Source organism: Thamnophis sirtalis, unplaced genomic scaffold (assembly GCF_051295495.1).
Source record: "Thamnophis sirtalis isolate CommonGarterSnake01/CBP01778 unplaced genomic scaffold, rThaSir2_p1.2 scaffold_9, whole genome shotgun sequence".
Taxonomy (NCBI): domain Eukaryota; kingdom Metazoa; phylum Chordata; class Lepidosauria; order Squamata; family Natricidae; genus Thamnophis; species Thamnophis sirtalis.
The window spans coordinates 34,512,126-34,525,887 of NW_028261389.1; the positions used below are offsets into that span (position 1 = coordinate 34,512,126).

The window sequence follows — 13,762 nt, forward strand, 5'->3', positions numbered from 1 at the left end:
TTATACTTGGACAAGTGCTTTGGTGTTTCTTGTAAACTGATCCGTGAAGACTTCGGAAGAAGTGCATATTGCTTGTAAGAGTTTTGTTTTGAATTCTTATCGGAGAGTGATGTTTATGTTATTTCTGGGCTCGAAGCCAGTTTGAACTGAAAACTTATAAAGTAAAGCCTTCCTTTTAAGTTTGTCTGCGTTTGTTAACGAGCCATCAAGGGGGGGTCAGAACAGTTGGGTATCATCAACATGGTACCTCATACTGTGTTGATAGATGACCTCCTCAGTAGATGCATGTAGAGATTGAAAAGTAAAGAGGAGATGGCTGACCCCTATGGCACCCACACTCTACACTGTTCAGTAGAATAGCATGACCAGTGGTATAAAAGGCCCTCAAGACGTTAAGAAGATCAAGAGGATCATATTCCCTTCATCCAAATCATCTTACAATGATCTACATGTAAAATGTAGTCTTATCTGATCATTGTAATATCATTTTTTGTCTGAGAATTTTTTTTATTTTTTATTCTTTTACATAGCATTTTAAGTTTACATTCACATAGTTGTTATTCTTCTATACATTTATCATTCTTATATATTTATTATTTCATTTAATAGTTATAATATACAATTTGGGTTGCTTTATTTACCATCCCTGTTGTAACACCACCTCTTTTTCCCTTTCTTTTCTCCCTCCTTTCTCTATTTTCTTCCTTCTTCCCTTGCCTTTCTCCCGCTTCTCCTCCTCCCCTTCCTCCCCTCTCCTTCTCTTCCTCTCCCTTCCATCCTCCTCTCCTTGCCTCTTTTTTCTTTCCTCATCTTCCTTTCATGTTTTCCTCCTTTCTTTTCTATTATTGTAGGTATCTCTTTCTGGCCTCAGTTTATATTTCCTTGAGATGGTATTTCCGCAGACCCAAATATAATTGATATCATTTCTTATTCCCTTACCTTCGTTAATCTATCCTATCTATATTTTCCTCCCCTTTATATCTCGCTTTTGGCTGTATACTTATATATTTAATATTTTCTTTTCTGTTTTCCCCTTCTCCCCCCCCCCCACCTTTTCCATTTAACAGTGCCTCTTCTGGGTTCTATAATTTCTCCCTATTTTCTTTTCTAGTTTCCTTTCTCTAGCCAATCATAGAATCTTCCCCATGTCTTGAAGTACTCCAATTCCTCTTTATCCTTTATTTTTATTGTCAACCTATTCATCTCTGCACAATCTAATACCTTTTTTATTATCTCTTCATCTGTTGGTAGCTTATTTGATTTCCAATTTTGGGCAAATACAATTCTTGCTGCTGTAGTTACGTGTATAATCAAATAGGTATCCTCTTTTTTGAATTTCTCTGGGATAATACCTAATAATATCTCTGGTTTAAATTCTATTTCTTGTTGTAACATTTTCTTTAACCATACTCTTATCTTAGTCCAATATTCCCTTGCTTTTGCACATGTCCACCACATGTGATAATATGAGCCTATTGCTTGTTGACACTTCCAACAATTTGCTGATTTGTCTGTAGACATCTTTGCTAATTTTCCAAGTGTCATGTGCCATCTGTAGAACATTTTGTATACGTTTTCTTCATAGGCTGTTGACGTGGTTAATTTATAGTTTCTTTCCCATAGTTGTTGCCACTTTTCTAGCTCAATCGCCAAAATTCTTTGCCCAAGTTAACATCGTATCTTTAACCACTTCTTCTAAGCTAGTTCTTAATAGGTAGCTATATAGTTTCTTAATTATTTTTTCTTCTGTTCCCAAAAATATCTTATCCCGCTCCGAAGTTCCTAAGTTAAAACTGTATTCCCTTTTATCTTTTTCATATCTTGCTTGTATTTGCAATTGTGAAAACCATCCTATATCAATCCCTTGTTTTTCTAATTTTTGTTTTTGTTTTAATTCCCCCGCTTTCTGTTAAAATATCTTTATATATATAAAGATTTCTACAACCCAAAAGTATACATTCTGGACATAAAGTGTTTCAATTCCTCCCCTCAGGATGCCACTAAAGGGCATTGCATGCGAAAACAGCTTGATACAAAGAGTTTTTGTCCTGCCATCATTCTGCTAAACATCTAATTCCCACAGCACTGTCTTATGCCTAAGGATAACTACCCATGTAGTTGTGCTGTATTGCTCTTATCCTTCTCATCTTTCCTATTACCTTCTCCTATTATTATCTTAAAATTTATCACATTGCTTTTTATAGGTACACTGAGAGCTTATGCAGCCGTAACAAATTCTTTGTGTTTCCAATCACACTTGGCCAATAAAGAATCTCTTCTCTTCTCTTCTCTTCTCTTCTCTTCTCTTCTCTTCTCTTCTCTTCTCTTCTCTTCTCTTCTCTTTTCTCTTCTCTTCTCTAAAAGGGATTCAGACAATTCTTTTCAGCTACACTGTTCTGTAATTGCTGTCCTACCACTTCTCTAAGTTAAAAGTCCTCCAAAACAGCGGTCACCAGCTTGTGGTTCGTAGACTACTGGTGGTCCATGAGAAAATTTTGGTGGTCCGCAGAAAAAATATTTGCATTTTTTATATTGCACTAAATCAGAGGTCCTCAAACTATGGCTCCTGGGCCGGATATGTGCAATGAACGTTTGTGTTGCTGCAGAGAGTCTCTCCCTTCAGGGTCTTTTTTGTGCAGGTCGCGGGGGGGGGGGATTTTGACTTGGGGTCTGCTTCAGCCTCCTGGCTTTGGGCAAAGGCTGGGGGGAAGTGCCGCTGGTGGCGAAGAGCTGGAGGGCTTTGTTATAGTAGGACTGCATACTGGCCTGAAACTGGCTGACCATCTCAGCCCACTGAGCTTCCAGGCGCCAGTACCTGGCCTTGCATTCCTGCAGGTCTTCCCTTTGCTTGGAAAGCCTATGCTCGTAGTCCTCAGTGAGGTGCTTCTGGTGAGCCTCCTTCTTGGTCAGATCCAATTTGAACTGAGTCAGCTGTTTTGCCAACTCTTTCTCATGGTGGCTGCTTAGCTCAAACAACTGTTTCCTGTTGGGGTCCTAAGGAGCCAGATGGGCAGGTGAGGAGTAGATGGGAGGGGAGGGGTGCGTAGAGGCTGGCGAGGCACCCCTTGATGTGACATTGAGTTGGCCACGCCCACCCAGTAACATGACCACCTAACCACACCCACCCAGCCGGTCATTAGGCAGGTTATATTAGTGGTCCACAGAATTTAAAATTATGAATTTAGTGGTCCCTGAGGTCCGAGAGGTTGGGGACCCCTGCTCCAAAACATCTGAATGGAGTTGGCTCCTTTAAGAAACGCAGTTGGTATAAGGATCTCAGATTTTCTCTGCCTATTATATGTACTAGAACAAAGGTATCAATTGATAAAATATTTAATTTTTGATTCCATGTATAGATATTATGAAACTTTAAAATAACTACATTTTTAAAGCTTGCTTTGGACATAACTATGGTAATTTTTAATTCCAACATTCCTTTAATTCAGAAACGAACTTTGATGTAGCAAGTGGATCGAGCAGAATAAGCCAACTTGATATAGATCAGGTAGGATCTTTCAAAGGTTTTTCTTTATGAATAGTGGGCTTGACTCTCTACGGAACTTTTATTGTGATTATTGGTCCTTGAAAATAAAAGTTTTGAATAGCTCACTGCTACTTAACTTTGAAATTATTCATTCTGAATAGTCAAATGTACAACCCAGCTTGCTAAATATTGCTTCTAGAACGGTGGGTTGTAGGCGGTACACCCCGGTACGGGCGTACCGGAGCCTGCCTAGAGCACTGGGTACCCATCCAGTATGGTGCTCCAGAGGGCCCACCCGCCCATTTGAGCTCCTTACCGGTCCTTTAAAACCTTCGGCGCTTCCGCGCACCCGCCTGGCTGGAGCGTTGCAGAGGTATCACTGGCAGGTACGATGCATGTGTGCAGCGCACATCCATATGGGCAACGCCAAGCCCGTTCCAACCGTACCGGTTGGAATGGGATCCAGAACCCACCAGTGTTCTATAACCATACTTGTGAATTATGAATGATATTAGTAATAAAGGATTGTGGGAGGGTTAGTCTCTTTGAGTCAGTTTTTGACACATAGTGACTGCTTGAAGTAGTCCAGGCAGTTTTCTTGACAAGTTTTTTGGAAATGGTTTGCCACTGCCACCTTCTTAGAACTGAAAGAGAGAGGGACCACGGTTACCCAACTAACCTAAACTCTAGAATTTACAGTCTTCCAGTTTAGCCACTACTCCAAACTGGCTCTGTAATAAAAGAAATTATCCAATAGTATTTGCTTTTTTTCGTCTCTTCTCCTTTACATTTTTCTATTATAATATTAATTTTAAAGAAAAGCAAAAATCGGAATTTTTCTTTTCATTTGTTTTCAATTAATTAACAAAATGTAAACCAACAAAAAGCATGCCTTGCCTTGTTTTTTTCTTTGCAAATTTTACCTTATTATAAAAGTAAAAGTTTATTAGCTTTAAAATAAAATAATATAATGCTTGTAATTAGTTCTGAAGATTTGGAAGTTTTTTTCATAAACTTGAGTAATTTGTATTTGTTATTTGTATTTATCATTTTTCATATACTTGACAACAAAAATTTAGGGATATTTAAGTTTCTTGGGGTCATCCCTTTATCATCTTTCTCTTTCCAATCAAAATTTTAAAACTTCAAAATAATAATATTGTAATAGGCTTCCAATTCTTACAGACAGTTATAATATCACAATTGGATTTTAAGTTCCTTTTACTTTTTTAACAAGGACATGTTAATTCATAAATCTGTATGTTTAATTTTAAGATTTTAAAAAGCAAGTTTGGGTATGCTTCAAATAGGACCCACTTATATATATTACTGAATCTAAATTAGCAGTGCATTAAAGAAGGATTTAATAAATAAAGATTATCTTGGTTTTGTTGTTTCTTTTTAGCTTCAGCTAGAGGCAACCAATAATTTTGGAGAATCCCTTCAGAAGAAACTTCTAGATATAGAAGGACTGTATTCTAAGGTGCGGTCACGCCATACTTTTATTCAAGCACTTGTTAGACGTATCCGTGGCCTGCTAAGAATACCAAGAGGATGAAGAATAATGTTTGTTCATTATTGATGTTTTTTGTACAAGTAACATTTTATAAATTATGGTGAAATTATTTTAATACGTTTCATTAAGAATGAATAATTTGTCTGTGTTCCTGCCATTCATTATTACCTAAGTCAAAAAATAAACTTTTTTAAACAGTCACATTTGTGTGCAAAGTTAATTACTTAAAAAAGGAAATGGGGTATAATTCACAATAATAAAAATTCTGATATCAGTATAGCAATGCAAACTCTGACCAGATTCTTTTTTTTTAAACTCTGACAACCCATGTGAAATAATGTGTGTGTAAAATAATTTGTCTAGTTACCGTAGTCCTCAACCTACAACAGTTCATTCAGTGAGTGAAGTTACAACAGCACTGAAAAAGTGACTTATGACTGTTTTTTACACTGACTGGCAGCATCTCCATGGTCATGTGATCAAAATTCAGATGCTTGGCAAGTGGCTCATATTTATGATTATTGCAATATCCTGGAGTCATGTCATCACTTTTGCGACTTTTTGACAAGCAAAGTCAATGGAGAAGCCAGATTCACTTAACCTTGTTACTAACTTAACAGCTGCATTGATTCACTGAACAACTGTGGCAAGAAAGGTCGTAAAATGGGGCAAAATTCATTTAACAAATGTCTCATTTAACAACAGATTTTTTGTCTCAATTGGGGTTGTAAGTCGAGGACTATCTGTATTTAAAGAATTGTTGGGAAAATAGTTTCCTCTTATAGCATTCTACATGCTGCAAAAAGCAAATTGAAATTATATGAGGCTATAAAAAGTATCCTGAATAAAAATCCATATTTTCTAAGGAGAGTGTTTCCTTTTATAATGCATTTGTTTTGACAATACTGTTTCATAAAAGCATTAAATACTGCCTTTAGAAAAAGTGAAATGTAACCAAGATGTCATTCTATGAATATTAAATTACGTTGGAAAATCCCAGGATAATTGGATTCTGCAGTCTTGTTGCAATTTCTTTCATAGTTGTACCTGGGGATTTTCCACTTAGATATGCTGCTGCGCCATCGCGCTTCATTCTTAAACTATGCAGGATGAAACATCGAGTTTAGCAATAAATATCTACAACACTGCAGACCCACAACCATAGTACTCCTAACTAAAAAATAGAAATACCGCCAATGCTTTTCCTCAGAAACTCAAAATTCTCCTTTTAAATAACTTAGAACTGCATCGCTTGTGGTCAGAGCTAGGCATTACATACAAATTTATACATAATAATGCTTTACCTGTAAATGACTTTTTCCTGTTTTAATCGCAATATGTGTGCGAACAACCACTTTACACTTAATGTAAATTGTTATAAACTTGACTGTAAAAAATATGATTTCTGTAATAGAGTTGTCTGGAATGCCCTACCCCAGGGGTCCCCAAACTTGGCAACTTTAAGACTTGTGGACTTCAACTCCCAGAATTCTCTGGGAGTTGAAGTCCACAAGTCTTAAAGTTGCCAACTTTGAAGACCTCTGCCCTACCCGATTCAGTTGTTTTCAGCTACAAATTTTCAGTTTCAGTCGCAAATTGACTTCTGTGGACCTTACTTCATACTTAAGTGGTCAGTAGAAGGGGCGTGCATAGGTTGCACTAACATGCCTATCGTCCCTGTCATTACATTTTTCCCCCTTTTATTCTTCTCGTTTTTGTTTGACAAATTCTAATAAATACAGAAAACGCTTCCCGCAACTCCCCGCCCGCTGCTTCCTCCCTATCACCGCTTTCGCTCAGCACCACGTGATCCAGGAACTCGAATAAGCCCCCCCTCTATCCCCGCCCACCAGCCAAATTCCTCCAATGGGGAAGCCGAGAGAGGTTCTGTCGCTCCGCTTTTGACCGAGCAGATTCGTCGCTTGCTCCTCAGTCGTTGGCGGCGCCGGTTCGTGTCGAAAATTCTGCTCTTGGATTCGTCGTCATGTGGAGCGGCTGCTGCGTGTCGCGGGACTCAAGCACGCGGGAGCCGACGTGGAACCTGCTTCTCGCCCACTTCCGGGTGATCGCCGCCGGCAGCAACAGAGGAGGAGGGGGAGGACTACCGGGACGCTGAGCAGCAAACAGCCCGGGAAACCTTTACCGCCATGGGTGAGGAGGGAAGGGAGAAAGGCAGGGCGAGGGCAAAGGTGGCGGCCCGAACGGGAGGAAATCCGAAAAATGGAGCGCTTTGGAGACCGGGGCGGGGGGCTGTGGAGAGCGGTTCCGTGAAGATTTTTTCCCCTCAGGGCGTGAACCTCGGGGCCTTCGAGTTGCCCTTGTGGTTTTGGGCTATTCCGGGGGCTGTCGAGCGGTTGGATTCGCTCGCATAGGAGCTTCCTGGAGGGGAACCTCGGCGTCTCGGTCAGTGTGGTGGAATTTCCTTCACGGAGTCAAAGGCGAGAGAAGAGCGCGCAGATCCTCAAGAGGGAGCGTGGAAACTTAGACCGCAACAACACTGGGGAGATGCAACTTTCGACGCCTTCGAACCGGCTCCCCTCCCCTTTTCTCTTCCCTCGTCCTCAAACGCCCTTCCCCTCGCCATCACCCCGTTGCTCTGAGAACCGTTGGAGGGCAGACAGTAAACATGTCCAGGCTCGTCATGTCCAATTTCCCATTCGCAAGCTTTACCTGAAAGTCTGGTGCGACCCGCGGGGATATCCATATGTCACTGAGCTATAAATTCCAGCTGTCTCTTGATGAGGATGGCAAACAAACTTTTGAACGAAAATTAACCGGGATTATAGGCACCACAACCATCCCCACTCTAGAACAGTGTTTCTTCAACTTTTTTGCTCTCGGAACTCCGCTTCCCACTTTTTAAAATTATGGAGGACTCCAAAGTAGCTTTAGTTTCTGTGGGCTATGTTTGTTGCTATTTATCATATTCAAAGTTAAAAACTGATGCATTCATGAAACATTTATTGAACCATGTAAAAATAATAGTATCAATCCTGTTAGGTGTTAACAAAAATATTTCAGGAAAAAGCCTTGTGTTTTAATTTGAGAAAAATGACATTGTTTTAATGTCAGATATTGAAAGTTTTAATAAAACTTTAAATATCTGGCAAATAATTTTGATGTCACCGACCTACAGGATGGTCTTTCGGGACCCTCAGAGATCATTGGACTTGCTATGTTAAGACATTTCAAAGAGACTAGTAAACTGGGTGCCTGCCACAACTTTGGAATTTAAAATTGCAAGATCAGTTCTTCCTGTTTCTCTTGCTTTAAGGAGTATAGATGTGGCCTTAATAAATGATGTAAACTTCAGTTTTTTCTGTTTATCTCCCTCAGCAGAGTTTCAGAAAGTTTAGCAGTATTTATTTGATCTTTTCTGAACTTTGAAGCAAGTAGGAGCAGACCTGGTTAGTACTTGGATCTGACAACATCAGAGAATTCTAACTAGTTTGGGAAGATTTTTAAAAAGAACATGCAGCTGTGAAATCATGAAACTAATTTGAAAAGTGAAAATTTTCATTGAAAGATGTTTGGAAATTAGGAAATTGCATTCCCAAAAATACAAAATGATGTGTATTAATGAAGAAATTCCAACTTTTAAGATTACTGTGACTTGCTTTTGTATTGCATATGTGTATTTATTAAAAAAAGACATTCATTAAAAAGGACAGAAATAATTTTTTTAAGATAAGCAGATATCTTACAAATAAAATGTATTTCTCAGGAAAGCTTTAAAAAGTATTAATTTGGAACAGTCTGATATTGTAATATATTTCTAATGCTTTTTTTTGTAGGTGGCTTTTTTTCAACAATCTTTTCCAGTTTGTTTGGTACACGAGAGATGAGAATTTTAATTTTGGGATTAGATGGAGCAGGAAAGACCACAATTCTATACAGGTTACAAGTTGGTGAAGTCGTAACTACCATTCCTAGTAAGTGTTTTTTTTTCCTAAATTAAATATGATTATAACATGTAATGCAATATTCTTATCTCTTATATATTTATTAATTGAAGTATCTTAAAATCCTAAAACTACTTCACCTTCCTTTATCATATGGATTGCACAAAAAATGTAAATACTTAATTTACTAAATATTACAAATATTACTAAAGGAAATTTTATAACATCTGAACAAAACAAATCATCTATGTATAGGGTCATTTTTCCTCCTATAAGGAAATCAGGATTTTCCAATACTGGCTTTTCAGCTGTATTCAGCTGTTTTTCAGCTTTTAACCTAAAAAGGGAATCTGCTTACAATTGGATGGCTCTTCTGCAACTACAGCCCTTCTCCTATGCTGCCCAAATAGGAAAGGGTCTAAGTTACTCAATATTTATTATTTGCATTTATACTAGTCTTCCGTCTCATTTATATACATCTTGGCTTACAAAAAATTAAAACGATATAAAACAACAGAACAATAGAAAAGTTTAAAAACAATATTAAATCATAGTAAAATCAACAAAATTTATAAAATTCACACCTGAGATAATCACATCCACCAACAACCCTCACTACTTAAGGACAAGACATAGTGTGTCTCTTCAGGGAGACAGCAGTGTCTATAAGGATACAATTATCTAGTCCAGCTTTGTGTCATCTCAAAGGCTTTCATCAACCAGTAATGGCAAAGAATCATGTCTACGGACTATAGAGTTGATACCCCAAAATCAAATCTATTTCCTCAGGATTTACAAGTTCAGCTTCATTCAAGATAATTGATAGTTTGTAGTTTTGTTCACCTGGTTAGGACCTACCCAGATACAAGTGGTTTTATCCTACAGATGTCTAAAAATTCTTCACAGCCCATCCTTCCCTAATAAAGTCCAAGACACTTTTAGAAAGAGTTATATAAATACAGTGAGCAAAGACATATTGATGTTTTGGCTATATATGGGTGTGTATATAGGTATAATAATATGGGCATTCCTTGACTTATAACCACAATTGAGCACAAAACCACAATTTTCACCATGTGACCATGGGGATGCTACAATGGTTGTAAGTATGAAAAAGGGTAATAAGTCTCTTTTTCAATTTCATATATAATGTCACTAAACAAATGGTTATGAATCGATTACTTGTACTGAATATTATTCAGTAATAATAAATTTATTTGGAAATTAGAAAACAATCATGCAATATTTACTGTTTTCAAACTACAAATATATTTGGATATCAATTGTTTTTAATGTCCTAGTTAATTTTGTTTTCTCTTTTAGCAATTGGTTTTAATGTTGAAACAGTCACCTACAAGAATCTAAAGTTTCAAGTCTGGGACTTAGGAGGACAGACTAGCATCAGGTAAAATGGTTCTGAAACCACAACAAATCTAAATATTAATCTGAATGTTGTGATATTTTCAAATATTTTACAAGAAAATGTCTTTGTATATCAGAAAACAATTCTTTGTGTTAGACTTTCACACGGAGATTAAGCAGTGAATAGTTGTATCAGTTTCTACAGAGTTTGCCATTACAGTTAAGAAAAATATTTTCAGGCTGTAAAATACATTTATCTATAAAGAACAATCTGAAATTTCAAGTACCTTTTGAAGGAACTGAAGGTGCTAGTTCAATTGTAGATGGATACTGGGGGGAAATGTTTTATAAGTTTTTATATCAATAGATAAGCTTTGTTTTAAAACTCAAACATACAAAGTTTTGATTTTACAACTACTAAGAAACACTCTTGAAAGCTATGTAAGGTAATATAAGATACTGTAATAATGTAAGATACAATTTACATTTTTCTTTTCTTTTCTAGACCATATTGGCGATGTTACTATTCCAATACTGATGCAGTTATCTATGTAGTAGACAGCTGTGATAGAGACAGAATTGGAATTTCAAAATCTGAGCTTGTTGCCATGTTGGAGGTATGAAGCAATAAAATGGCTCTGGATACAGCATTTAAAATTAGGCTTATAATTATAAAAAGGTGTCTTACCCTGATGCTATTCCTGTGTCTTCATTTTCAAGTAAAATGCTTTTTTGCTACTAATTCATGCATCATTTTAGTTCACCCTTTAGATGAGCTTAATTTGTTTATTCTTTTGGAGGCTTTGTACTTATATATATATTAATATCTGCTAATCAGTGATTCAGTATCAACAGTATGCTGATGATGCCCAATTATATCTTTCAACTCTGGGCTAGCCAATTAAGGCTATTGATGTTCTTTCCTAATGTCTGCAGTCTGTGAGTTAGGATTAGGAGGTACCATCTGCCATTCAGTCCCACCAAGATGTAGTGATGGTTAGTGTTTTGACCACCTATATCTTGGGATATTCCAACTTTGACTTTTATTAGTGTGCTACCATACTTCTCCATTCAATGGTACTACACAGTTTAGGAGCCTTCCTGTCCTCAGAACTCCTGCTTGATGAGCAGGTGGTAGCTGTGGATAGGAAGACCTTTGCCTTGCTTCATTTGGTACATCAGTTGCATATTGATTTAGTTGCCCTTCAGTTACTCATGCCCTGGTCACTTCATTGCTTAACTACTGCATTATGTTCTGTAAGGAGGCCTTCTGTGAAGGCAACACAGAAGCTTCAGCTGGTCCAGAATGCAGTGGCGCTCATGTAGCAACTCTGCTTTGCAAACTGCACTGGTTGCCAATTTGCTTCTGGATGTGATTTGACGTGTTGGTTGCTACCTGTAACGGCCTACATAACAGGTCTGTTTACTTGAGGGACTCCTTGTCTTTTGTAGTATTTTCTCAGCCAGATCAATTTGGCAAGGTTGGTGCGATCTAGTTCCATCGATTAAATAATGTCTTCCTTTGCAACCCCGGAATTGTCGGTATTTTGAAGGGCCCAGAAGACGTGGCCCTAAATCCAGGACTTTGATGAGGATGATTGACTTCCTCTTCCTTGTTCCTATCAGAGCTTGTTTTTCTTGTCATCCCTGTTCTTTTATTTTGCACTATTTTTGTTTTTTTCTATTCCTTGTTTTTAAATGTTGTAAACTGCCCAGAGTTTGGGCTGTTAAATTTAATAAATATTATTCACTTTAGAATCATGCAAAAGAGGAGAAAAAAATATAAATTTTGATAATGTGATTTTCTGTTCTCTGAGGCTAGCAGAGATAATTTCCTCCCCTCCCCTCAACAGTGATTAAGCTGCTCCATAACGGAAGCTTTTGTATTGAAAATCTAATATAATCTATTGACTGCTCTTTTAGGAAGAAGAATTAAAGAAAGCCATTTTAGTGGTATTTGCAAATAAACAAGATATGGAACAAGCCATGACTCCTACGGAAATGGCAAATGCACTTGGACTCCCAGCTTTAAAGGACAGAAAATGGCAGATATTCAAAACATCTGCAACCAAAGGCACTGGACTTGATGAAGCTATGGAGTGGTAAGTAGTATTGTTCTGATTCCCTTCGAAGATTACTTATTACGATAGTGCAAGAAAAAGGAAAAGCTAATTAAGAGCACATGGGGGTTGGCAGTGCTCATGAAGGAGTCTAATTTGAATCCATGATCACAGAAAGAGAGACTGAGTAACTCTGAAGTAGTAGCATATTGAGTTTATATAGAAACTTATAGGAAGAGCCACATTTCATTTAAGGAGATGCTAACAGATGTTCCCTCCATACCTGCTAATGCACATTCCAAATCAAAGTCTTTGAATTTGGATTTCTGCATAGCCTTAGTGCATAGTATAGAAACCCAGAGTACATAAAGATGAATTTATTACTTTATGTTTAAAATGTTTAAAATCTTTAAATTTCAAAACAATCCTGTTTTTTTTCAGGCTGGTTGAGACCTTGAAGAGCAGACAGTGAAACAGACTTGAAGTTTTCTTCATTGGTTATGTGAATAAATGCAATGATGTAAATAGGATTGACAGATTATCTTTTGAAAAAATGGTGTTCCTGTGCAATCATTCTGAAAGTTTGCATACTATATTTACTTCATATCTTCTGTAAGTTACGTAACATCAATTTTTATGATACTCCTTACTGAATATTGGATAGAAAAATTGGAATAAATCTTTATTTTAAGTGTCTGAAACTATTTAACACTAATAAATATTTAACTGTCTACATTTTTGTCTCACGCTAGTTGTCTATAAAGTATTCCCATTTGAAGGTGAATTAGAACACACTTTTTATGTAACCTGTTTCTAAAAGTCAGAAATTTTGGGTGAAGCTGTGGAAGTTTATGTGGGCTTTTAAAAATTGCTTAAACCATCACATACTTGTACCTATTCCTTCAGGGAAACTTGTAAGTCAAAAATCACTTTGATTCTTATTCAGGTAGTCCCCGATTTACAACCACAATTAAGCCCAACATTTATATTGAGACATTTGTTAAGTATGTTTTGCCCCATTTTATGATTTTCCTTGCCAGTTGTTAAATCTGTTCAATTGATTTAAGTTAGTAATCTGGTTGTTAAGTGAATCTGGCTTCCCCATTAACTTTGCTTGTCAGAAGGTCGCAAAAGAGGATCCCATGACCTTGGGTCACAGAAGCGGCCATAAATAGTCAGTTGCCAAGCATCTGAATTTTGATCACATGATCATGGGGATGCTACAAAGGTCATAATGGAAATATTATCATGTCACATTTTTCAGTGCCATTGTAACTTTGAATGGTCACTAGCTGTTGTAAGTCAAGGAATAACTATTTTCTTTAAGAAAAGATACAGTGTTGCAGAGATAAGGGAATGGCTCTCTAGCATTTTCAGAGAGAAACTAGATGATTATCCTGTGCGCTCCTTGGAGAGTCCATGCATGGGTTAAATATAG

General features: G+C 37.2%; 2 protein-coding genes across 2 annotated transcripts in view; both read left to right on the plus strand.

Moving 5' to 3' along the window:
* NUP205 (nucleoporin 205) overlaps positions 1 to 5,201 on the plus strand; it is a 52,805-nt gene extending 47,604 nt beyond the window's left edge. The window contains exons 42-43 of the mRNA XM_087723299.1: positions 3,447 to 3,505; positions 4,890 to 5,201. Coding sequence (XP_087579425.1) covers positions 3,447 to 3,505; positions 4,890 to 5,042 — 212 coding nt within the window. The 3' untranslated portion in view covers positions 5,043 to 5,201. The remainder of the gene's footprint in view (positions 1 to 3,446; positions 3,506 to 4,889) is intronic.
* A 1,795-nt stretch (positions 5,202 to 6,996) lies between these two features.
* Positions 6,997 to 13,059, plus strand: ARL1 (ARF like GTPase 1). The gene is made up of 6 exons (XM_014062984.2): positions 6,997 to 7,151; positions 8,795 to 8,932; positions 10,226 to 10,307; positions 10,770 to 10,881; positions 12,188 to 12,366; positions 12,766 to 13,059. The coding sequence occupies exons 1-6, from the start codon at positions 7,148 to 7,150 to the stop codon at positions 12,794 to 12,796; spliced, it is 546 nt and encodes a 181-aa protein (XP_013918459.1). The 5' UTR covers positions 6,997 to 7,147; the 3' UTR covers positions 12,797 to 13,059.
* Positions 13,060 to 13,762: the final 703 nt, after the last annotated feature.